Genomic DNA, 25558 nt, shown 5'->3' on the forward strand with positions numbered 1-25558 from the left:
TCGCATTCTTGCAGGAAGGTGGATGAGAGAAGGTGTAGTCCAGGTAGCTGAGGGAGTACTCTTCCAGGAGAGACTACAGTTCCCGGCAGGCCTTGCGCAGTGCCTGCGTTCACAGTGGATGACGGTCAGGGGTGGGGAGCGCGCCTGCGCAGTCGGCAAGCCGGCGTTTGTGGCGCGTGCGCGTTGGGACGGGCAGAGGCGCAGACGCAGTGGCTGCTCGGGTGCAGGGCTGTGACGGTTGGGCTTTGAGCGGGGGCGCGAGGCGCGTTGTCATGGAGCCGCGGCTGAGCGAGCTGTTCGGGGGTTTCCCGGGCCCTGCCGCAGGGGCCATGCCGCCCGGTGGACGGGGAGCGCCCGCTGCTGCGCCGCTCTCCGTTACTTCCTGCTGCAGGCGCCCGTCACGGCAGACCGCCGCCACCAGCGGCCGAGCCCGGGGCCCGACTCCCGGCCGGGCTCCAGCTACAGCCCCAGGCCTGGCGGGCGGGCCCTTAGCCTGTGGACTGGCTCATAAAAACAATAAGGTCCCGCCCGCGGCCCCGAAAGGACCGCACAAGAAAACACGCAGCCGGCCCCGGGGCCGCAACAACCCGCCCTTCCTCCCGCCAGAGGTAAGAGGGGAATCGGGGACCGGGGACCGGGGCTGAGGAGGGCGGGTCGGCTGTCTCGGCTCGTGTGAGTGCGGTGGCAGGGATTTAAACCCTCTTCCAACCACCCCCTGTTTACTAACATCCCCCCCCACCCCCCGGGGCTGCTGTTTACTAACATCCCCCCCCACCCCCCGGGGCTGCTGTTTACTAACATCCCCCCCCACCCCCCGGGGCTGCTGTTTACTAACATCCCCACCCCCCGGGGCTGCTGTTTACTAACATCCCCACCCCCCGGGGCTGCTGTTTACTAACATCCCCACCCACCCCCCGGGGCTGCTGTTTACTAACATCCCCACCCCCCGGGGCTGCTGTTTACTAACATCCCCACCCACCCCCCGGGGCTGCTGTTTACTAACATCCCCACCCCCCGGGGCTGCTGCTTACTAACATCCCCACCCCCCGGGGCTGCTGTTTACTAACATCCCCACCCACCCCCCGGGGCTGCTGTTTACTAACATCCCCACCCACCCCCCGGGGCTGCTGCTTACTAACATCCCCACCCCCCGGGGCTGCTGTTTACTAACATCCCCACCCACCCCCCGGGGCTGCTGTTTACTAACATCCCCACCCCCCGGGGCTGCTGCTTACTAACATCCCCACCCCCCGGGGCTGCTGTTTACTAACATCCCCACCCCCCCCCCACCCCCCGGGGCTGCTGTTTACTAACATCCCCATTCCCCCCCCCCACCCCCCGGGGCTGCTGTTTACTAACATCCCCATTCCCCCCCCCCACCCCCCGGGGCTGCTGTTTACTAACATCCCCCCCCACCCCCCGGGGCTGCTGTTTACTAACATCCCCATTCCCCCCCCCCACCCCCCGGGGCTGCTGTTTACTAACATCCCCACCCACCCCCCGGGGCTGCTGTTTACTAACATCCCCACCCACCCCCCGGGGCTGCTGTTTACTAACATCCCCACCCCCCGGGGCTGCTGTTTACTAACATCCCCATTCCCCACCCCGGGGCTGCTGTTTACTAACATCCCCATTCCCCCCCCCCCACCCCCCCGGGGCTGCTGTTTACTAACATCCCCATTCCCCCCCCCCCCCCACCCCCCCCGGGGCTGCTGTTTACTAACATCCCCATTCCCCACCCCCACCCCCCCGGGGCTGCTGTTTACTAACATCCCCATTCCCCCCCCCCACCCCCCCCGGGGCTGCTGTTTACTAACATCCCCATTCCCCCCGCCCACCCCCCCCGGGGCTGCTGTTTACTAACATCCCCATTCTCCCCCCCCCCCCCCACCCCCCAGGGCTGCTGTTTACTAACATCCCCATTCCCCCCGCCCACCCCCCCCGGGGCTGCTGTTTACTAACATCCCCATTCTCCCCCCCCCCCCCCCACCCCCCCTGGGGCTGCTGTTTACTAACATCCCCATTCCCCCCGCCCACCCCCCGGGGCTACTGTTTACTAACATCCCCATTCCCCCCCACCCCCCGGGGCTGCTGTTTACTAACATCCCCATTCCCCCCCCCCCACCCCCTGGGGCTGCTGTTTACTAACATCCCCACCCCCCCCCCACCCCCGGGGCTGCTGTTTACTAACATCCCCATTCCCCCCCCCCCCACCCCCCGGGGCTGCTGTTTACTAACATCCCCATTCCCCCCCCCCACCCCCCCGGGGCTGCTGTTTACTAACATCCCCATTCCCCCCCCCCCCCACCCCCTAGGGCTGCTGTTTACTAACATCCCCATTCCCCCCCCCCCCCACCCCCTGGGGCTGCTGTTTACTAACATCCCCATTCTCCCCCCCCCACCCCCTGGGGCTGCTGTTTACTAACATCCCCATTCCCCCCCCCCACCCCCTGGGGCTGCTGTTTACTAACATCCCCATTCCCCCCCCCCCACCCCCCCCGGGGCTGCTGTTTACTAACATCCCCATTCCCCCCCCCCCCCACCCCCCGGGGCTACTGTTTACTAACATCCCCATTCCCCCCCCCACCCCCCGGGGCTACTGTTTACTAACATCCCCATTCCCCCCACCCCCCGGGGCTGCTGTTTACTAACATCCCCATTCCCCCCCCCCCCACCCCCCGGGGCTACTGTTTACTAACATCCCCATTCCCCCCCCCACCCCCCGGGGCTGCTGTTTACTAACATCCCCATTTCCGCCCCCCCCCCCCCCCCCCCCCCCCCCCGACTACTGTTTACCAACGGCCCCTGTCCTGTCTGGGATGAACATCAGACAGCTGTGTGCCAGCTCCCTCCCTGACTGCTGGGATGTCCATTCTGTTGCTCCATGCCCACCTTAATCTGGTGCTCTCGGTTGGCAGTGAGGGATTCTGCCAGCCCTGACTCTGTGCCCCAGGCTTTGCCAGGAAGAGTTTATAGGACAGGAGATGCAGGCAGTGCCCCTCTGATCACTCAGGTTTAAGAGAATGGCTACAGTCAGAACTCGGACGACACCGGGTTGTAGTCCAAGATAGTTAGAACTGCAGATGCTGGAGTCAGAGGCAACCAATGTGTAGCTGGAGGAACACCGCAGGCCATTTCTGAAAAAGAGTCCCAATCCAAAACATCAGCTTTCCTGCTGTTCTGATGCTGCCTGGCCTGCTGTGCTGCTCCAGCTCCACACTGTTACCAGGCTGTAGTCCAACAGGTTTTTTGAAATCACGTTACTTGAAAATTATGATTTCAAATAAACCTGTTGCCTGACTTAAAACCTTGCCCACCCCAATCCAACACCAGCATTTCCGCATCGAGAAAATGGTTCACTAAGCAGCTGCTTAGATTGGAAATTTAATACGTGGGCAGAGTAGTGAGATGATAAAGGTTTTTAGATTTTTGTTGGTTAGACATCAGTTTGTTGTAGGTGTCCTGAGTGAGGTTGCCCCCAGGTGTGGGGGTTTTAGTGGATGGTAAACACAGCAGAAGGTGATTTCTAAGAACCAGCTAAATGATAGACTGCAGTCCAGATCCGCTTGACTTGGCACTGAGCTGGAGGATTCTTTTAAAGCAGATAATTTCCACAGTAAAAAAACCCCGTCTCCCTTCCCCGGTCTGCAGTGAAACCCTGGAGAAGCAATTTTTCCTCACCTCCAGGACATAAACTTAGCAATATCATCTTGCTGACTTTCTGTAAGATCAATGAAAGAACAATGCGTCATTTTCTGACTGCTCTTCTCAGTGCTGTTCACAGTTAAACCGAGCCACTAACTCTAGCCAGTGATCACAGACACTCACCGGACTAGCTGATCTTGCTTCTTAACCGACTCGTTCCTTTCACTGACATATTGCTTCAGATCCCTTGTTTATAGAACATAGAACATTACAGCACAGCACAGGCCCTTCGGCCCTCGATGTTGTGCCGACCTGTCATACCGAGCTGAAGCCCATCTAACCTACACTATTCCATGTACGTCCATATGCTTAGGCTCCTTACTGAGTCTCTAGGTAATACCCATTCCTCATCAGACATTGTTTTCACTGTTCTCATGCACTCTCTGATAGTGGAGCAAGGTGGAACGCAGTCCTTTTATTAAAGGTTCTCTGTTTCACTGGACCCATGTCCTGGTGACAGTGCTAATGGAATAAATTAGTGACAAACAGCGCGAGCAAGGAGTAGACTGTACATTCCCTGCAGCGTCATTTCATTTAATCATGACCTACCCTTGTGTTAAGTCCATTTTCCCGCTGCCTCCCCATATCCTTTTGTTCCCTGTATTTCTGAAGTGTCTTTTCAAGAGCAGTTTTTAAAGTACCATCACTGTTATAATGTAGGAGCCCTGCAACCAATTTGCACACAGCAAGCTCCACTATTCTTGTGATATGGCTAGAACCCAGGGTGGATAGGCTAGTTCCATGAAAATATAAACACCCAGCTGAGGTGGAAGAGAGATCTTTGCTTTGACATGTCATCTGAAGGACAGAACTCAAGATTTGGTCTGGATTATATCATGGTGGAATCTCAAGTGGGTCTTGAACCCTAATCTTCTGGCTCTGAGGTGAGACTGTTACCCACTGTAGGTGTTTGAGCCCAGTTTTTGACTGTGTTTCTCCCTTTCTGTGAAGTTTGCAGTTGCAGACCTCAGTCTAACCAACTGGGAAATGCTTCAGAAACAGGAACATGTCAGTGACCCACAACGAGTACAGTCTCGGGAATGTTACTGCACATAACGCACGGCTTGTATCTCGGGAAACAGTGGGTTGAAACTAGGTGGTGGAGGTGATGGCCCAGTGGTATTATCGCTGGCCTGTTAACCCAGAGACCCAGGTAACATTCTGGGGACCCGGGTTCAAATCCTGCCACAGCAGATGAATTCAATAAATATCTGGAATTAAGAATCTAATGATGACTGTGAATCCACCATTAATTGTTGCAAAATCCCATCTCGTTCACTAATGCCCTTTAGGGAAGGAAACTGCCATCCTCACCTGACCTGGCCTACATATGATTCCAGACACAGAGCAATGTGATTGACTCTTAACTGCCCTCTGGGCAATTAGGGATGTGCAATAAATGCTAGCCAGCGACACCTTCATCCTGTGAATGAATGATCTGAGCATAGATCAATGAAGATGGTGGGACAGGTTAGGAGCACAGTTAAAGCACTCAACACCCTGGATTTTATTGATAAGGGGATAGATTACAACAGCAAGGCAGCGATTTGTAAGACCTCTAGGTCGAACTGAGGCCAAACGTGTTTGTTTTTATTTTAGGCACAACACTTCAGGAGGGGTGTGAACTTACTGGAGAGAGTCAGAAATGATTGAGAATGGTTTCAGTGATGAGTGATTTAAATTACAAGAATAGATGAAAGAGTTTTAACCTCTGGGTAGGGATTTGATCGGAGTGGTTCAAAATCATGAGGGGTCTAGACAGGGTCAGTGGAGAGAAACTGGCCCTCATTGGTGGAGAGATCAAAAACCAGAAGTTATAGCTCCAGTTTTACTTTAAATCTATTCGGGAGGACTGGCAGGATCTGAGGAGAGAGAAAGTTAACATTTGGGTCTGGTATAAGTGCAGAATGATTGGTGCTGTCTGGCACAGGGTACTGATGCCAACCCTCCAGTTTTCAGTGCAACAAGATTATTCATGTGTGGCGGCTGTATTCTAGTGCTGGTGTTTGAGCTGCAGGCTCACTGCAGTGGGCAGCCGCAGGCGACTACTGTCCTTCCATTGACAGTCCCAGTCTAACACTGCAGTAGATTAGTGTGATTGCTGAAAGAGATTGCCATACCCTCTCTCCTTGTGGATTTTGACATTTGTGTTCTTTGTTTATGCAAAGACACTGAGTGGGAGTGAGTTTGTGAAGTCTTGTAATGCTGCAGTCACCCTGTGTCCTGATTACTAATTGCTGTTGAGATCAGCAACGTTGTAATGAACAACCAGGAGGCTGGACCTTTTCAGAGCATTAGCATGAGCTGGTCCCACCCTGGAGAATGGGTGGTTACGAGTGGAATTCAAAAGGTTACTGCAGAGCACTATTCCAAATGAAACAACAAGCTGGCAGCGTGGGTCTTGCAGCTGGCCGTGGGATTGCAGGCTTAGTTAAAGATTTATTTTTTTTTTACAATTATTAGTCATTACATTCTACCACTAATATTTTTATACATTTTGTTTCATTAATATTAAAAAAGCCCAAACAAAAAAGTGATTGTTTTTAAACTGACTTTTTTTGAAGAGCTTTTCAGGGTCTACAGTGTATGGCTGAGGTTTATTTTTACACTAAATTCAGGAGTTTAAAAAGTCTGTGTGTTTTAGAAAAGCTCAGCAGATCTGGCAGCATCTTGTGAAGAAGAAAATAGAGTTAACGTTTCAGGTGCAGAGTTCTCCAATTTTAAATAATCTTCCCACCCATCTCCCACCTCCCCTTGCAGCCCACCACTTCCCTTCCATTCCACCTTCAGACCCTCCCTTCCAGCCACCAACCAGATTCATCCAAACTGTCAACCATCCAGGTCATAACTACCACCAATGTCCACCCGTCACCACATTCTGCCTCCCCTCCACCCATCTGCAACTCCCCCTACCCTCATATACAGCCCTGAACAAGGGTAATATAAGAAATGTTGACTGCTCCTTTCCTCCAGATGCTACCTGGCTTGCTGCTGCTTCCAGCCTCCTATTTGTCTCTGGATTCCAGCATCTACAATCATTTCGTCTCTGACTGAAGCAAATGTGGAGGAACACTTTGGGTCAAGCAATCATAATTCTATTAGTTTCAAAATGGTTATGGAAAAGTATAAATGTTCCTTAAGAGTCAGGTTTTAATTGGAGTCAGGCAAATTTTAATGGTATGGAACAAGAACTTTCAAAAGTGAATTGGAGCAGACTGTCCACAGATAAAAGGATGTCTGACAAGTAGGAATTTGAGTGTGATGACGAGAGTTCAAAAGCAGTATATTCTTTGAGTAAAAAGTATGGCTGGTAAAGTTAAAGAACAATGCATGAATAAAGATATAGAGGTTCCAATCAAGAATAAAAGAGAATCTTATTTTAGATATAGACAGCTTGTTTCAGTTGAATCCCTTAATCAATACAGAGTGTGGGGCATTCTGAAGTGAGAAATCAGGAAGGCAAAGAGGAGATATGAGAGAGCATTGGCAGATAAGGTTAAGGATAATCTGAAGAGATTCTACAAATACATTAAGAGCGAGAGGGTGGGGTCTCTTAAAGATTAAGGAGGTCATCTTTGTGTTGAACCTCACGAGATGGGAGAGATACTAAATGAATATTTCACATCAGTTCTTACTGTGAAGAAAGAATGGAATCTTGAGAATGCAGAGAAATAAACTTTAATACTTTAGAGTTCACATTACAGAAGAGGAAGTTCTAGAGATCTTAGAGATCATAAACATGGATAAATCTCTGAAACCTGATCTAATGTACCCCAGAATCTTGTGGGAAGTAAGGGAGGAAATTACAAGACCCTTTGCAGAAATATTTGTGTCATCTATAACTATGGGTGAGGTGCCTGATGACTGGAGGCTGGCTGATATACATTTGTTTAAGGGAGGTGTAAGGAGAAGTTGGGTCATGATAGACCTGTGAATCTAACTTCGGTTGTAGACAAATTGTTGGAGGTGATCATAAAAGATAGGAGTTACAGGCACTTAGAGAGACAGAAATTGATTAGAGATAGTCAACATGGTTTTGAGTCACAGTTGTGTCTCAGAAACTTGATTGAGTTTTTTTGAGCAAGTTACCAAACAAATTGATGGCAGAGCAGTAGATGCTGTTGACTTGGATTTTAATAAAGCCTTTGACAGGGTTCCCCACAGTAGACTAATTAGTAAAATTAGTCACGTGGGATTCAGGTTGAGCTTGCCAATTGGATGCATAATTGGCTTAACGGCAGGCTTTTCAGACTGGAGGCTGTGACCGGTGGTGTTCCACAGGGCTTGGTTCTGGGTCCTCTTTTGTCTGCAGTATATATAAATGATTTGGGTGAGCGTACAGAAGGTACGGTTAGTATGTTTGCGGATTACACCAAAATTGGTGACACAGCGCTCAGTGAAGAAGGTTTTCTAAGAAAACTGAGGGATCTTGATCAAATGGGTTAATGAGCTGAAAAATGGCAAATGGAGTTCAATCTGGATAAATGCAACGTACTGTGTTTTGATATAACAAATGAAGGTGGGGCTTACACAATTAATGGTAGGGCCTCGGGTAGTGTTGTAGAAAGAGGGACCTAGGGTGCAGATACTTAATTTTTTGAAGATTGTGTGCATATAAAGAGGGGTGGTTAGAAAGGCATTTGGCACGCTTGCCTTCATTGTCCAGAGCTTTGAGTATAGGAGTTGGGATGTCATGTTGAGGTTGTACGGACGTTGTTGAGGCCTCTTCTGGAACACCCTGGTAATAAATGTTGACTTTGCCAGCGACATGCACAACCCGGGAGCAAGTGAATAAAAACTTCTCTCTGTCTCTTATCATTAACGGTGCCCAGTTATAGCAGGGATATTATTAAACCGGAGAGGTTTCAGAAGAAATTTACCAGATTGCTGGTTACGGAAGCTTTGAGTTATAAAGAGAGGCGGCAATAGACTGGACTTTATTCACTAGAACATAGGTGGTTGAGAGGTGACCTGATAGAAGTTTATAAGATAATGAGAGATTTTGTTAGTTAATGGTAGTCGTCTTTCCCTAGAGTGGGGGATTTCAAGACAAGGGGGCACACATTTTAAGGTGAGAGGAGAGGGATTTAAAGACGTTATGAGGCAAATTTTTACAGAGCGTATGGAATGAATTTCCTGAAGAAATGGTGGATGTAGGTACAATTACAGTGTTTAAAATCTATTTTGATAGATACTGAATAGAAAAGGTTTGGGAGGGATTTGGGGCAGGAGCAGGCAGGTGGGACTAATTGAGTTTGGAATTATGTTCAGCATTGACTGGTTGGACCAAAGGGTCTGTTTCCATGCTATATAACTCTGGGCTCTGTCTGCTGAGCAAATGCTAATAAAAGGTTACTAGGGTAGGCATATGGAACTCTTGCCTTTATCAGTCAAGGCATAGATTGCAAAGCCAGAGAGGAGATGTTGGACCTAAACAGAACTTTGTTTCAGTCACAGCTGGAATACCGTGTGCACTTCTGGCCTCCACACTATTGGAAGGATGTGATTGCACTGGAGGGGCTGCAGAGGATCTGCCTGGATTGCAGCATTTCAGTGATGAAGAGAGACTGGATAAGCTTGGGTTGTTACCTTTGAAGCAGAAAAGGCTGAAGGGCGACCTGACAGAGGTGCATAAAACTGAGAGGCATGGACAGGGTGGAGAGTAAGCAGCTTTGACCCCTAGTTGAAAGGTCAATAACAAGGGGCTATAATTTTAAAGTGAGAAACAAGAGATCAGATGGAACTTGAGGGAAATGATTTTCACCCAGCGGGTGGTGGGGGTCTGGAATGCAGTGCCCTGGGATAGGAGTTAAGGCAGGAAACATCTAAAAAGTACTAGGATGACTACTGATGTGTTATAACATTCAAGGCTATCTAGCGAGTTTTGAGAAGATTTGTAGCTCAGGTTGAGGTTCTGGATGTGAGTTTGCTCGCTGAGCTGGTAGGTTAGTTTTCAGACGTTTCGTCACCATTTTAGGTAACATCATACAGTGAGCCTCCGAAGCGCTGGTGTTATGTCCCGCTTTCTATTTATCTGGTTAGGTTTCCTTGGGTTGGTGATGTCATTTCCTGTTCTTTTTCTCAGGGGATGGTAGATTGGCTCCAAGTCAATGTGTTTGTTGATGGAATTCCGGTTGGAATGCCATGCTTCTAGGAATTCTCGTGCGTGTCTCTGTTTGGCTTGTCCTAGGATGGATGTGTTGTCCCAATCAAAGTGGTGCCTTTCCTTATCTGTATGTAAGGATACGAGTGATATTGGGTCATGTCGTTTTGTGGCTAGTTGATGTTCATGTATCCTGGTGGCTAGCTTTCTGCCTGTTTGTCCAATGTAGTGTTTGTCACAGTTCTTGCAAGGTATTTTGTAGATCATCTACAAAATACCTTGCAAGAACTGTGACAAACACTACATTGGACAAACTGGCAGAAAGCTAGCCACCAGGATAGGACCCACTATCACTCGTATCCTTACATACAGATAAGGAAAGACACCACTTTGATTGGGACAACACATCCTTCCTAGGACAAGCCAAACAGAGACATGCATGAGAATTCCTAGAAGCATGGCATTCCAACCGGAACTGCATCAACAAACACGTTGATTTGGAGCCAATCTACCATCCCCTGAGAAAAAGAACAGGAAATGACATCACCAATCCAAGGAAACCTAACCAGATAAATAGAAAGCGGGACATAACACCAGCGCTTCGTCGGAGGCTCACTGATGATGTTACCTAGAATGGTGACGAAACGTCTGAAAACTAACCTTCCAGCTCAGCGAGCAAACTCACATCCAGATTCAAGGCTGTCAGCTTGGTGTAGGAAATTGGGACTAGCGTCGATAGTAATATAGTTTTAGTGGTGTGGACTTGATGAAATGAAGGGCCTCTTCTGTACTGTATGACTCTCTGCCATGGCAGTAGAAGCTTTTACAGTTGATCTTTGTTTTTTGCTAAAATCAGCTTCTTGCCAGCGCAGTTACAGACTGGTCATAAATGTTGACCTAGCCAGCGATATCTACAACCTGGGAGCAAGTGAAGAAGACTTCTCTGTTTCTCACCGTTAAGTGATTGGAAAGTTTAACCATTGGCTTATCTGGACTCCAGATCTTGATATATATGAAGTAACCATCTCTGTTTAATTTCAGGCTGAAGAGGGAAACATTGAATACAAGGTGAGTTCAGCAACTTCTTCACATTTGCTGTGAGTTTGTTTGAAGCAGAAAGACCATAACGTAGAGGAGCAGAATCTGTCCATTCAGCCCATCATGTCTGTCTGCCATATTATCTGCCTTCTCCCTGTAACCCTTGATCCCCTCACTAATCAAGAACCTGTTGATACAGCAAAAAGCAATGAAATGTGAATCTTGGAAGTCAGAAACAAAAACAGAAATTGCTGGACAAGTTCAGCAGCTCCGACAGCATCTGTGGAGAGAAATCAGAGTTAACATTTTGTGTCCAGTGACAGTTTGGTTCTGAAGAAGGATCACTGGACCCTTCTCTCCACAGATGCTGCAAGAACCTACCTATCTCTGTCTTAAATGCATTCAGTGCCTTGACCGCCACAGCCCTCTGCGGCAATGAATTCCACAGACTCACCGTTCGCCGGCTGAAGAAATTCCTTCTCAGTTTGAAAAAGTTATTTGTCCATTTGCTCTGAGGCTGTTCCCTTGTGTTTTATTCTCTCCTACTAGTAGAGACAGCTTCTCCACGTCCACCATATTTGGGCCTTCAGTATTTTGTAATCATCATCCCCCATCCTTCTAAACTCCAAGTACAAACCCAGAATCCTCAACCACTCCTTCATCCCTGGGGTAATTTTTGTAAGCCACCTCTCAATCCCCCTCCAATGACAGCACATCCTCCCTTTGATACTGCGCCCATTAGTGCTCACAATATTCCAAATGCAGTCTGACCAGAGCCTTTTACAGTCTCATCAGTACATTTCTGCTCTTCTATTCTAGCCCTCAGGAAATGAGTGCTAGCGATGCTTTCGCCTTCCTAACTGCCAACTGAACCTGCATGTTACCTTTAAGAGAATCCAAAACTCTAACTCCAAAGTCCTATTGTGCTTTAGATTTCCAAAGCCTTTCCCCATTTAGAAAATAGACTCTTTATTCTTCCAAACCATGTGCAAAACCTCACAATTTACCATATTGCATGCCAACTACTACTTCCATGCCCACTCACCCAGCCTGTGAAAGTCCTTCTGCAGACACCCTGCATCTTCAACACTCCCTGTCCCTCCACCTAGCTTTGTGTCATCTGCCTACTTAGCAACAATGTCCTCAGTTCCTTTATCCAGATCATTAATGTGTAATGTGATTAGTTGTGGTCCCAGTGTTATCCCAGCGGAACTCCACTAGTTATCAGCTGCCATCCTGAAAAAGACCCCTTTATCCCCACTTCTGCCAGTCCGCCAATCCTCTACCCATGCCTGTACCTTGCTCCGAATGCCACAGACTCTTAGTTTCTTTTACAGCCTTATGACACCTAGTTGAAGGCCTTTTGGAAATCCAAACAGATCACGTCCACTGGGCTGTCCTTTGTGTAATTTGCTCATTACCTGCTGAAACAATTGCAACAGATTTGTCAGGCATGACCTCTCCTTGATAAAGCCATGATGACTCAGTCCTGTTTTACTGTGCAGTCCCAAGTACTCCACAGTCTCATCCTTAATAATGGACTTTAAAATCTTTCCAACTACTGAGGTGAGGCTAACTAGCTGACAGTTTTCTGCCTTCTGCCTGCCTTTCTTCTTAAACTGGGGTGTTACATTAGCCATTTTCCAGTTCTCTGGGACCCTCCCTGACTCCACTGATTCCTAAAAGATCACCACCAATGCCCCGACAATTTCCCCAGCTATCTCCTTCAGCACTCTGGTGTCGTACATCTGGTCCAGGTGATTTATCCACCTTCAGACCTTTCAGCTTCCCCCACACCTCCTCTTTGGTGACGACCACTCTGCAGACCTCTGCCCCCAACTCTCTTGAAGCTCTGGTCTCTTCACTGTAATAACTGACACAAAGTACCTTCAGTTCCTCCACCATTTCTTTGTTCCCCATTATTACTTCTCTAACCTCATTTTAGAGTGGTTCAGTGTCTGCTCTTCCCCCTCTTATTTTTCAGACATCTAAAAAAACACGTGCAATCTCCTTTTATATGACTGTCTAGATTACCCTCATCTTCCTTCATTTCTTCCATACCGCTTTCTGAATTATCCTCTGCTGTTTTTGAGATGAGAGAACATAGAACAGTACAGCACAGTATAGGCCCTTCTGCCCACAGCGCCGAACTTTTACCCTAATCCTGGGGTCTATCTAACCTCCACTCCTACCTTATACTATCATCCATATGCCTATCTAATAGCCGCTTAAATGCCCCTAATGAGGCCAACTCCACTGACGTCTCACCTATATCTACCTCCACTCACTTTAAAACTATGCCCCCTCATAATAGCTACCTCGACCCTAGGAAAATTTGTCTGGCTCTGTACTCCATCTATACCTCTGATCATTTTGTACACCTCAAGTGTTTTTACAAGCTTCACACTCTGTTTCACCACTGTCTGTTTTTCTTTTGCTTTTGTACTGTCCTTGAATTGCCTTGTCAGCCATGGCCACCTTCTCATCCCTTTAGTCTGTTTCTTCTTTGGGATGAATTTCTGCTGTGCCACCAGAATTACCCTGGAAACTCCTGCCTTTGGTGCTCCATCGCCTCCCCTGCCAGGCTTCCCTTCCAATCAGCTGTAGCCACCACCTTCCTCATATCCTTGTAGCTCCCATGATTCAATTGTAATACAGTTACATCCAGCTTCTCCCTCTCAAACAGCAGGGTGAATTCTGCCATGTTATGGTCACTGTCCCCGGAGGTTCCTTCACCTTAAGCTCCCTCATCAATTGCACATAACCTCGTTAGACATCATCAAATCCAGAATTGCCTGTTCCCTAGTGAAGTCTACCACAAGCTGCTCCAAAAACCATCTCATTGCCATTCCATGCATTCCTTTTTTTTTTCCAAAGGAGTCCACTAACAATCTGATTTTTTGCGGCCACCTGCAAATTGAATTCCCCATTATGACTGTAATAATGCCTTTCTTGCATGCCTTTTCTATCTGCTGATTTATTTGCTTCCCCGCATCTCGACTGTGTCTCTCTGTCTCCCAGTCTGCCCAAAGGCAAGTTAATGCAGTTGTTAGATCTAAAATAAACAAAACGGAAATTGCTGGAGAAACTTAGCAAGTCTGGCAGCCTCTTTGTGTGTGTGTGGGGGGTTGGGGTGGCAGGAGAGAGAGAGAGACGTGGTGAACACTTTGAGCCAAGCATAAATCTGAATGTCACGGCAGGTAGTATTTCATTTCAGACAACAGCCGTGAAGTAGCTGTGTAGGCAAGGACTGAGCTTGGGGAAGCTGACCGATATCTGGGTGAAAACTTCTGTTTTTTACTCCGAAAGATCCCTGAAATAACCAGGAGGAAAATGAGACCAGGGATACCAAGGTGTAGAGCTGGATGAACACAGCAGGGCAAGCAGCATCAGAGGAGCAGGAAAGCTGATATTTTGGGCCTAGACCCCTGAAGAAGGGTCTAGGCCCAAAACGTCAGCTTTCTTGCTCCTCTGATGTTGCTTGGCCTACTACGTTCATCCAGCTCTACACCTTGGTATCTTAGATTCTCCAGCATCTGCAGTTCCTACTAACTCTGGAAAATGAGGCCATCTGGACTGTTGCTGGGGTTTGTGGATTGAATGTTGAAAAGGCTGGTGAAAAGGATGTGTGCCTGTTTACCCAGTGGGGAGACTGTAGTCATCAATCTTAATTTATGTCTGACTGGGCTGATATCGATTAGCCTACAGTAGATCAGTCTGGTTGCTTTGTCTGAATATACTGGACAGAGGAGGAGAGTTACTGATGTTGCTGAACTGGTGACTGTCAGATCTCCCACAGTATCCATGTTGTCAGCTTCTTCTCTTTTGTTCCAGCTAAAGTTGGTGAATCCTTCCCAGTATCGCTTTGAACACCTGGTCACGCAGATGAAATGGCGGTTGCAGGAGGGTCGAGGAGAAGCTGTCTATCAGATCGGGGTCGAGGACAATGGTCTCCTGGTCGGCCTGTCTGAGGAGGAGCTCCAAGCCTCTCTGAAAACACTCCGCAGAATGGCTGAAAAGTAAATGGTGCCTCAATTTTATTGGCCTGGATGTAAGCGAAAACAGCTTGTGCTCAGTTTCTGTTGAGGGTCCTGTGGTCTAGGACCACTGAGTCACCATAGCAACAAGTGGAGAAAGGAGCAGGAGGGGGCCATTCAGCCTCTCAGGCCTGGTGAACCAATTCATATGGCAGATGCCTGATCTGATTGTGGTCTCAGCTGCCTGACCCGTAACCCAGGTCTTCATTGTTGATGAATCATGACCCAAACTCAGCCATGAATATGTTCACTGGCTGTGCCTCCAATGCTCACGGACACAGAAAGCGGGGGGGAAAGAGAGAGACATGCCACTCTGAGAGAATCACATGCCTCTGTCTCTCTTTGCCCAACCCATGTGCTGGCCTGAGTAACTCCTAGGCTAGATCCACTCAGTTATTGGACACTTGCATCTCCAAGCCCCTCACTGTTTTGGAAATATTTTATCTTTTCACTTTCTCTGACACTTATTTACCTCCTGCCCTGTCTTGTGTTCGCCTCCTGACCCCTCTTTCATGTTTGAACCTATTGAGTCTTGTTCACATCCTTTTGTAGCCTCTTCACAAGATAGCCTGCCACCCAGTTTTGTCTGGCTTTAGTTATCTGTGTGAGGTTCTTGGCTGTTGCAGTCCAGCGCGTATCTTAAGATGCTGCTTGTCATGTGCAGGGTTGGAGCAGATATCACAATCCTTCGAGAGCGTAATGTGGAATATGACATGGACTCACCCAGGCGGATAGCTGAGGTTTTGATCCGGAAAGTTCCCGATGATCAACAGGTATGGCCCCAAGCTGACCAACCCAACTCTCTTCTTGTTACTCTGTAACCCTGGATGTGAGTTTGCTCGCTGAGCTGGAAGGTTAGTTTTCAGACGTTTCGTCACCATTCTAGGTAACATCATCAGTGACTCTCCGACAAAGCGCTGGTGTTATGTCCCGCTTTCTATTTATCTGGTTAGGTTTCCTTGGTGATGTCATTTCCTGTTCTCTTTCTCAGGGGATGGTAGATTGTCTCCAAGTCAATGTGTTTGTTGATGCAGTTCCGGTTGGAATGCCATGCTTCTAGGAATTCTCATGCATGTCTCTGTTTGGCTCGTCCTAGGATGGATGTGTTGTCCCAATCAAAGTGGTGTCCTTCCTTATCTGTATGTAAGGATACGAGTGATAGTGGGTCATGTCGTTTTGTGGCTAGTTGATGTTCATGTATCCTGGTGGCTAGCTTTCTGCCTGTTTGTCCAATGTAGTGTTTGTCACAGTTCTTGCAAGGTGTTTTGTAGATGACGTTTGTTTTGCTTGTTGTCTGTATAGGGTCTTTTAAGTTCATTAGCTGCTGTTTTAGTGTGTTGGTGGGTTTGTGGGCTACCCTAATGCCAAGGGGTCAGAGTAGTCTGGCAGTCATTTCGGAAATGTCTTTGATGTAGGGGAGAGTGGTTATGGTTTCTGGGCCCGTTTTGTCTGTTTGTTTGGGTTTGTTGCTGAGAAATTGGCGGACTGTGTTCATTGGGTACCCATTCTTTTTGAATACGCTGTAAAGGTGATTTTCCTCTGCTCTGCGTAGTTCCTCTGTGCTGCATTGTGTGGTGGCTCGTTGGAATAATGTTCTAATACAGCTTCGTTTGTGGGTGTTGGGATGGTTGCTCCTGTAGTTCAGTATTTGGTCCATATGTGTTGTTTTCCTGTAGACGCTGGTTTGAAGTTCCCCATTGGCTGTTGGCTCTACTGTGACATCTAGGAATGGCAGTTTGCTGTTGTTTTCCTCCTCTTTTGTGAATGTTATGCCAGTAAGGGTATTATTGATGGTCTTGAAGATTTCCTCCAATTTGTTTTGTTTAGTGATGACAAAGGTGTCATCCACGTAGCGGACTCAAAATTTGGATTGGATGATTGGCAGAGCTGTTTGTTTGACTCTCCGCATTACTGCCTCTGCTAAGAACCCTGATATCGGAGATCCCATGGGTGTACCGTTGGTCTGTCTGTAGGTTTTGTTATTGAAAGTGAAGTGGGTGGTGAGGCATAGGTCCACTAGCTTGATGATGTTATCCTTGCTGATGAGTTGGTGGTGTCTGGTGTATGTGTCTTCGGTTCTTCTAATAGTGTCATCAGTGTTTCTTTGGCCAGGTTGATGTTGATGGATGTGAACAGGGCTGTTACGTCAAAGGAGACCATTATTTCATCCTCTTCTATCTTGGTGTCTTTGGTGTTCAGGAATTTTTGGATGGAGCGAATGGAGTGGCGTGAGTCTTCTACTAGGTGTTTTAGTCTTTGGTGTAGTTCCTTGGCTAATCTGTAGGTTGGTGTTCCAGGTAGCGAGACTATGGGTCTGAGGGGGGCTCCTGGCTTGTGAATTTTTGGTAGTCCGTAGAAGCGTGGTGTATTGAATCCATCTGGTTTCATCTTTTGGAAGTCTCTCTTGTTTCATTCTCCAGCTTTTTGAACTTTTTTTCTGTAGCCCTCCAACAAACAGCTAAAGCTTACATGTGGCACAGGATGGCACCTGTGGCATCCTCACTCTGCCTGTGCCTGCTGCTACATGGATCCAGGCAAGAGACAGTGTCTTGCCAACAGACTGGGGAGATTGACGATCACTTGGTAAGGTCATGACATTAGAAGCAGGAATATTCACCACCTCAAGTCTTCCCCACCACACAAGATTGTGGCCTCAACTCGATTTCCTACCCCACCTGATGACCTTCAACTTACCTCATCAATCAAAGATCTGTCCCAAGTCAGCCACGCCTTCACTGCTCTGCAGACCCAACTCTGTGGACTAACCACCCTCCAGGAACAGTACACTGAAATTCACAGCCTCCACTCCCCAGTTACAGACTTCCCATAAAGAGGAATATCATCATCCATCCTGTCAACCCTCTTGCTCCACATTTCCTCTGAATCAAATACACTTCTGGGGTTCCACAGGGCTCTGTCCTTGGGCCTCTACTGTTTGTAATTTTTATTAATGACTTGGATGAGGGGATTGAAGGATGGGTCAGCAAGTTTGCAGACGACACAAAGGTCGGAGGTGTCGTTGACAGTGTAGAGGGCTGTTGTAGGCTGCAGCGGGACATTGACAGGATGCAGAGATGGGCTGAGAGGTGGCAGATGGAGTTCAACCTGGATAAATGCGAGGTGATGCGTTTTGGAAGGTCGAATTTGAAAGCTGAGTACAGGATTAAGGATAGGATTCTTGGCAGCGTGGAGGAACAGAGGGATCTTGGTGTGCAGATACATAGATCCCTTAAAATGGCCACCCAAGTGGACAGGGTTGTTAAGAAAGCATATGGTGTTTTGGCTTTCATTAACAGGGGGATTGAGTTTAAGAGTCGTGAGATCTTGTTGCAGCTCTATAAAACTTTGGTTAGACCGCACTTGGAATACTGCGTCCAGTTCTGGGCGCCCTATTATAGGAAAGATGTGGATGCTTTGTAGAGGGTTCAGAGGAGGTTTACCAGGATGCTGCCTGGACTGGAGGGCTTATCTTATGAAGAGAGGTTGACTGAGCTCGGTCTCTTTTCATTGGAGAAAAGGAGGAGGAGAGGGGACCTAATTGAGGTATACAAGATAATGAGAGGCATAGATAGAGTTGATAGCCAGAGACTATTTCCCAGGGCAGAAATGGCTAGCACGAGGGGTCATAGTTTTAAGCTGGTTGGTGGAAAGTATAGAGGGGATGTCAGAGGCAGGTTCTTTACGCAGAGAGTTGTGAGAGCATGGAATGCGTTGCCAGCAGCAGTTGTGGAAGCAAGGTCATTGGGGTCATTTAAGAGACTGCTGGACATGTATATGGTCACAGAAATTTGAGGGTGCATACATGAGGATCAATGGTCGGCACAACATTGTGGGCTGAAGGGCCTGTTCTGTGCTGTACTGTTCTATGTTCTATGTTCTTTCTTCTAACATTGGATGGATAAAGTGATGAGTGAGTGTCCTATTACCCTGTTTTTGTAAGAGTCCTACATTCAGGCTGTCTGAGCTAGAAAGCATACTAGAAAGCTGGGACTGCTGCAGAATGCAGACTGACCTCACATAGCTTTAACTGAACAAGCTGTACCTCATCGTTCCAGAGAATGGGACAGTTCTGAGTGAGAACTTACAATCAAACAGCTCAGCTAATCCAGGGGTATTGCAAACACATGCTCAGAGAGAAGCAGCAGGACTGTGTCTCCCAGGGTGGGACCTGGCTAAATGTCACCTTTAGACTGGGAAAATTTGCAAGGGTATTGGCCAACAAACGAGACTTGAGATTTAAAATGCTGCAGTGTTGCGTTTGTAACTTGGAGTATTTAAAAAATAATTTTCTCCAGAAATGCTGTGATTGTGACTGAAGTTTGAGTAAGGAGATGTTTGAAAGGATATCCTGGTTTATGAACATCACTACTTGAGGTGGCTGTAATTCACTGTTTGATTCCTATGCAGTTTCTTGACCTGCGGGTGGCAGTTCTGGGCAATGTGGACTCAGGGAAGTCAACCTTGCTGGGTGTCCTGACGCAAGGCGAGCTGGATAATGGCCGTGGGCGAGCACGCCTGAACCTTTTCAGACACCTGCATGAGATCCAGTCTGGCCGAACATCAAGCATCAGCTTCGAGATCCTGGGGTTCAACAGCAAGGGTGAGGTAGGCCTGTGATCCAGCCTGTGTCGCACTGAGCTGCTACATTACCATTGACTCTGACTCTGGCTCACCAAGGAAGCTGCAGGCCCGGAGCAATGTTCCTGATTTTGTCTGTTACCCCTTAAAGTTTTCTAGGGCTGGTGTGAGTGTAGCAACGCTGTGCACATGGACTGCAATGCTTCAGGAAGACAGCTCCCCACCACCTTCTCTAGGGAAATTGAAGATGGCAATAAACTGTCAGCAACAATAACCATGAAAGAATACCTTTTCAAAGTTTAACTCCCCTCCTGGTGCTCACAGTCTGATGCACAGGTCAGAGCCTGTCCCCAGCCCCAGGCCAAATGAGCAGCACAGCGTATTCCAGGGTGTTTCTGACTGCCTTCTCTTTTATTTCTTTGGAATGTGGGTGTTGTTGACAAGGCCGTCAGCGTTTACCCATCCCATGTTGCTGTTGAGCTGAGTGTCGTCATTTGGCCATTTAACAGGACAGTTAAGAGGTTACCCATATTGCTGTGGATTTGGAGTTACATGTAGGCTAGACTGGGTGAGGACGGCAGATTTCCTTCCCTGAAGAACATTCCAGCACTCTATGAGCATTACGTTTGGCCTCCATTACTGAGACCACCAGCTGCTGTGGTGGGATTTGAGCCCACGTCCCCAGGCAATCTGTCCAACAACATTCCCATAATGTGGGAGACATGGACCTGTGTTGTGTGGGGTTTATTGTTATGCCACTCCCACCCTCCCTCAGACAGTAGCATAGGTTCAACGAACTGAATGGCCGGAGATGGGACTGCCTGATATGTAGCTCTCTGAGCTGCTGGCTCCCCAGAGCTGCTCTTGGTGCAGTTGATCTTTGAATTCTGATATTGAGTGCTCCCATGATAATGATTGGCTTACTGTTAAGATCTATTCATGGCCAAGGTTTGGAGCACACTAGGTCCCATCAGCTCCTTAATCATTGCATTGTCAGTAAGTGTTCTTGGTCAGGAGTAATGTGCTACTTGTGTCTTACTGTAGGTAGTGAATTACAGTGATTCCAGGACAGCAGAGGTCATCTGCGAAAGTGCCTCGAAAATGATCACCTTTATTGACCTGGCAGGGCACCACAAGTACCTAAAGACTACAATCTTTGGCCTCACAAGCTACTGTCCGGACTTTGCTATGCTTGTTGTCAGTGCCAATACGGGCATAGGTATGTTCACTGGGGAGTTGGTATGATAATGGGACACTGGGAATGGGTGCTCAGGACAGGGCCACTGAGTAAGACCAGTCAGTGTTCCTGGTCCCTGTCCACTGAGCTCTGTTAACAAGCGATCATTCTTGAGTGTTGGACACTATGGTCAGACGCATTGAAATGCACCCACTCTAAATTAGCACTTCCATTATGATGATGTGGGAAGAGTTGGCGAGGGATGAATCCCAAGTGGGAACCAGGACAACGCTGCTGGGATCTACCAATCTGTCTGTTGAGACTGATGCTGGAAACCCATTACTGCAGAAATTATTCAACACTGAACTGTGAGATGCTGTATTCCGTGTTCCTGGAGTCATGCATACATTGCAACAGCTATTTCTCCTCAGGCAGCATCAGAGGAGCAGGATAGTTGACATCTCTGGTCGGGACCCTTTTTCAGAAATGGGAATATCTGAAGAATGGTCCCAAGCCGAAACGTCACCTTTTCTGTTCCTCTGATGCTGCCTGGTCTGCTGTGCTCCTCCAGCTCCAAACTGTGTTATCTCTGATTCCAGCATCGGCAGGAATTACTGTCTCTGAGTTCTTTCTCCTCTATTGCTCTCCGTCTTGTGCATGCTGTATCTCACGCTCTGTGTCACTCTCCTCGTCATTTTTTTTAAAAAGAAGAAGCATGGCTTCCTGTCCATTGTGGAACTGATCTTTTGGGTTAGGACAATTCAAGTGGCCAACCATTCTCATTAAAGCCTTACCAGAGTGTTCTTCGCCAAGCTCATTCCTGGCACGGTTGCTCTGTTCTATGAGGAGACTCAACCTGCATGCTGTAGAGTTTTGATCTACAGAATGAGTGGGGATCTCATTGAAACTTAGAATGTTTCTGCGGGGCTCAACAGGGTAATTGCAGGAAGGATGCGCCCCTTGGTTGGGATGGAGGTAGGGGGTAGAACCACAGGCTCAGGATAAAGGGCAGACTGTTTAAGCAGGAGTTTCTTCCCTCAAAGTGGTGAACCTGTGAATGTTCTGTCCCAGCGGCAGTGGAGATGCAGTTATTGAGTGTATTTAACACAGTTCAATAGTTTTCTGCACGTTAAAAGCACCGAGGGATACAGGATGGTGCTGAAGTAGAAGATCGAGTTGAAACAGGCTTGGTGGGCACAGAGGCCTGTTCCTGTTCCATTGTCACATCGTGTTCCACTTGCCAGGGTTGGCTGGCTGATGCCCCAGAGATTTGGACTCTGGTCAGTCTGGTTCAAGTGCTCACAGGGGCTCAGTGCTTTGATATAGTGCAGCTTATTGCAGCTGGGAGACTGCTGAGGTGTTTCTCCTTGTCTTGCCAGTTTCTGGAACTCCTCTGGCTCAGAGACCTCTGCTGGGTGATTCTATACGTTTCCATGTAATGATCTAGTCAAATGCTGCTGTGTTTGAAAACACTAACACTGTTAGCTCATTGACCCTCACTGTCTCTTCATGTCTCCAGCTGGTACTACACGTGAACACCTGGGCTTGGCCATGGCTCTCAAAGTGCCTTTCTTCATTGTCATCAGTAAAGTCGACTTGTGCTCAAAGGCCACCATTGATCGCACAGTCAAACAGCTGGAGCTGGTCCTGAAACAGCCAGGATGTAACAAAGTTCCCCTGCTCGTGTCGAGCAGTGACGATGCAGTAACCGCCGCTCAGCAGTTTGCACAGTCTCCCAGGTAAGGACTGGCTCTGCAATGGCAGGAATGCACCATGGCTTGTGCTTGTGTTTCACTCAGCAAAGTACACGTTCACCTCCCCTATCATCAGTCTTGGCCTCGCATGCTTGCTGCCTCTGTGTCTCACCTGTGCTCCCTGCCACTCTCTTCCCACCGCTCTGTTTCTGCTTAGTTGCTTTGGGATAGTAATTTGAACTTTCACTCGTTTACCTTTTAGACCATAAGACATAGGAGTGGAAGTAAGGGCATTCGGCCCATCATCTTTTCTTACAGCATTGGTAGTAAGACTAGCATTTATTTGTACCTGTTCCTGATCACCTCTTGAACTGAGTGTCTCACTTAGCCATTTCAGAGGGAAGTTAAGAGTTAACCACATTGTTGTGAGTCTGGAGTCGGGTGAGGATGACCATTTCCTTCTTGAAAGGACATTAGTGAAGCAGATGGGTTTTTCGATCAATCGATGGTAGTCATCATGCTAATTGAGACTGAAACCAGCTTTTTAGACTAGCAATAGGCCATCCAGCCCCTGCACCCTCATTCAGAGTCAGACAAGTGTTCAAGGTGATAGTGGGAGAGCACTTTGATAGTGACCACAACACCTTTAAGTTTAAATTTGTTATGGAAAAGGAAGAAGATGGTGTGCAAAATATGGCAGTATCTGGCCAAAGTATACTGGAACAGTGACTTCCATGCACATCTACAGCAAAACTGGTAGAGAAACTAGTGGAGAGAGTTCTGAAGGAGAGAATTACCCTGCACTTGGAGAGGCACGGTGTGATCAGGGATAGTCAGCACGGCTTTGTCAGAGGGAGGTCATGTCTAACAAATCTGGTGGAATTTTTCAAGAAGTGTAGATGAAGGTCGAGCAGTTGATGCAGTTTATATGGATTTCATCAAGGCCTTTCACAGGGTCCCACAAGGGAAACTGATAAAGAAGATAAAAACTCATGGGATCAAGGGGTAACTTGGAAAGTTGGATCTCGAATTGTCTCAGTGAGACAGAGGGTGGTGGTAGCAGGCTGTGTGTGTGACTGGAGCCCGGTGTGCAGTGGTGTACCACAGGGATCAGTGCCAAGTCCCTTATTTGTGATATTCATCAATAATTTGGATGAGAATGTGGGGGAGATGATGATGAAGTTTGCGGTTGACATGCAGATTGGCCAGGTCGTCGATATTGAGGAAGAGGGTCTTGGGTTGCAGGAGGATATAGACTAATTGGTCAGATGGGCAGATCAGAGGCAGATAGAATTTAATCTGGATCACTGAGGCGATGCACTTTGGAAGAAGGAGCAAGACAAGGGTGTACTCAGTGAATGGCAGGACACAAGGAAACTCAGGAACAGAGGGATCTTGGGATGATTGCCCACACATTCCTGAAGGTGGCAGGACAGATTAATCGGAGTGTTCAGAAGGAATATGGGACACTTGCCTTTATCAGTGATGGCATAGATTGAGAGAGCAGGGAGGTGATGTTGGAGCTGGAGAGGACTTTGTTTCAGTCACAGCTGAAATACCGTGTACAGTTCTGGTCTCCACACTTTAGGAAGGATGTGATTGCACTGGAGGGGCTGCAGAGGAGATTCACCAGGATGTTGCCTGGGATGCAACACTTCAGCTCGGGTTTTGTCCTTAGAGCAGAGAAGGTTGAAGTTGGTACCTGACAGGAGTGTAAGATTGAGGGGGGTGGATAGAAAGCAACAGTCCCCCTTAGTCGAGGGGTCAGTAATCAAGGAGCATAATTTTAACATGAGGTTTAGAGGGATGAGAGGGGATTTGGACAATATGATTTTCACCTAGAGGTTGGTGAAGGCCTGAAATGCACTGTCTGGGAGGGGCGTTGAGTCAGGAGACCTCACAACCTTTAAAAATTACTTGGGTGAGCACTTGAAGGAGAAGGAGGACAGCTTCCTCATTTCCGTATTAAATGAGCCACCTCTTATTTTAAAACTGTTGCCCTCGTTCCAGTTCTTCCCACAAAGGGAAACACCCTTTCAGTATCCACACTGTCACGTCTCCTCTCTTGTTTAATAAGATCACCTCATTTTTATAGGCTCCTGTTGATAAAGGCCCAGCTCCTTCAACCCTACCTTGTGGCTGGACCCACCATTTATTGCCCATCCCCGAGTTGCCATTGAGAAGGTGGGGGTGAGCTGCCTTCCTGACCTGCTGCAGTCCATGTGCTGTGGGTTGACTCTCAATGCCCCTAGGGAGGGAATTCCAAAATTTTCACCGTGACACTGAAGAAACAGTGATATATTTCCAAGTCAGGACGGCGAGTAGCTTGAAGAGGAACTTGCAAGAGTGCTGTTCCCATATATCTCGTGGTCTTGTCCTTTTAGGTGGAAGTGGTTGTCATTTTGAAAGGTGCTAAGTGTGTTCGATGAATTTCTACAGTCCATCTTGTAGAAAGTACGCACTGCTGTTACTGACCATCAGTGGTGGAGGGAGTGAATGTTTGTGGATGTGCCAATCAAGGGAGCTATTTTGCCCTGGATGGCGCCAAACTTCTCACGTGTTGTTGGAGCTGCGACCATCAAGCAAATGGGGAGTATTCCATCACACTCCTGGTTTGTCTCTTGTTGATGGTGGGCAGGCTTTGGAGAGTTAGGAGGTGAGTTACTTGCCGCATTAGTCATAGCCTCTGACCTGTTCTTGTAACCACTGCGCTTATGTGGCAAGCCCAGTTGCGTTTCTTGTGAGTGGCAACTTCGCAGGATGTAGATAGTGGGGGGTTCAGCGATGGTACTGTCAAGGAATGGTTGTAAGATTTTCTGTCCTACTGGAGATGGTCATTGCCTGGTATTTGTGTGGCATGTATGTTATTTGCCACGTGTCAGCTGAAATCTAGATATTGTCCAGATCTTGTTGCACAGGCTGCTTCAGCAACTGAGCTGCTGAAAATGGCCTTAAACATTACACAATTATTGACAAACATACCCAGCTCTGACCTAATGGTGGAGGGAAGGTAATCGATGGAGCAGCTAAATTTGGTTGGACCTAGGACCTTACCCTAAGGAACTGCTGCAGAAGTGTCCTGGAGATGAGATGTCTGACTTACAACAACCATGACCAGCTTCCTATCTGCTTGGTATGACTCCACCCAGCAGAGAGTTTGTCCCCAATGGTGCCCATTGATTCCAGTTTTGCTGGGGGTCCTTGATGCCACACTCGGTCGAATGCA

The 25558-nt window shown here is 47.9% G+C and overlaps 1 protein-coding gene across 1 annotated transcript in view; it reads left to right on the top strand.

Moving 5' to 3' along the window:
* The first annotated feature begins 209 nt into the window (after positions 1–209).
* The window catches only part of gtpbp2b (GTP binding protein 2b), a 30966-nt gene continuing 5617 nt past the window's right edge, over positions 210–25558 (top strand). The window contains exons 1-7 of the mRNA XM_059645093.1: positions 210–608; positions 10850–10876; positions 14681–14865; positions 15548–15656; positions 19291–19488; positions 20506–20680; positions 22158–22377. Of these exons, the coding sequence (XP_059501076.1) occupies positions 273–608; positions 10850–10876; positions 14681–14865; positions 15548–15656; positions 19291–19488; positions 20506–20680; positions 22158–22377 (1250 nt within the window). The 5' untranslated portion in view covers positions 210–272. The remainder of the gene's footprint in view (positions 609–10849; positions 10877–14680; positions 14866–15547; positions 15657–19290; positions 19489–20505; positions 20681–22157; positions 22378–25558) is intronic.

The sequence above is a fragment of the Stegostoma tigrinum genome, chromosome 4, assembly GCF_030684315.1.
Source record: "Stegostoma tigrinum isolate sSteTig4 chromosome 4, sSteTig4.hap1, whole genome shotgun sequence".
Taxonomy (NCBI): domain Eukaryota; kingdom Metazoa; phylum Chordata; class Chondrichthyes; order Orectolobiformes; family Stegostomatidae; genus Stegostoma; species Stegostoma tigrinum.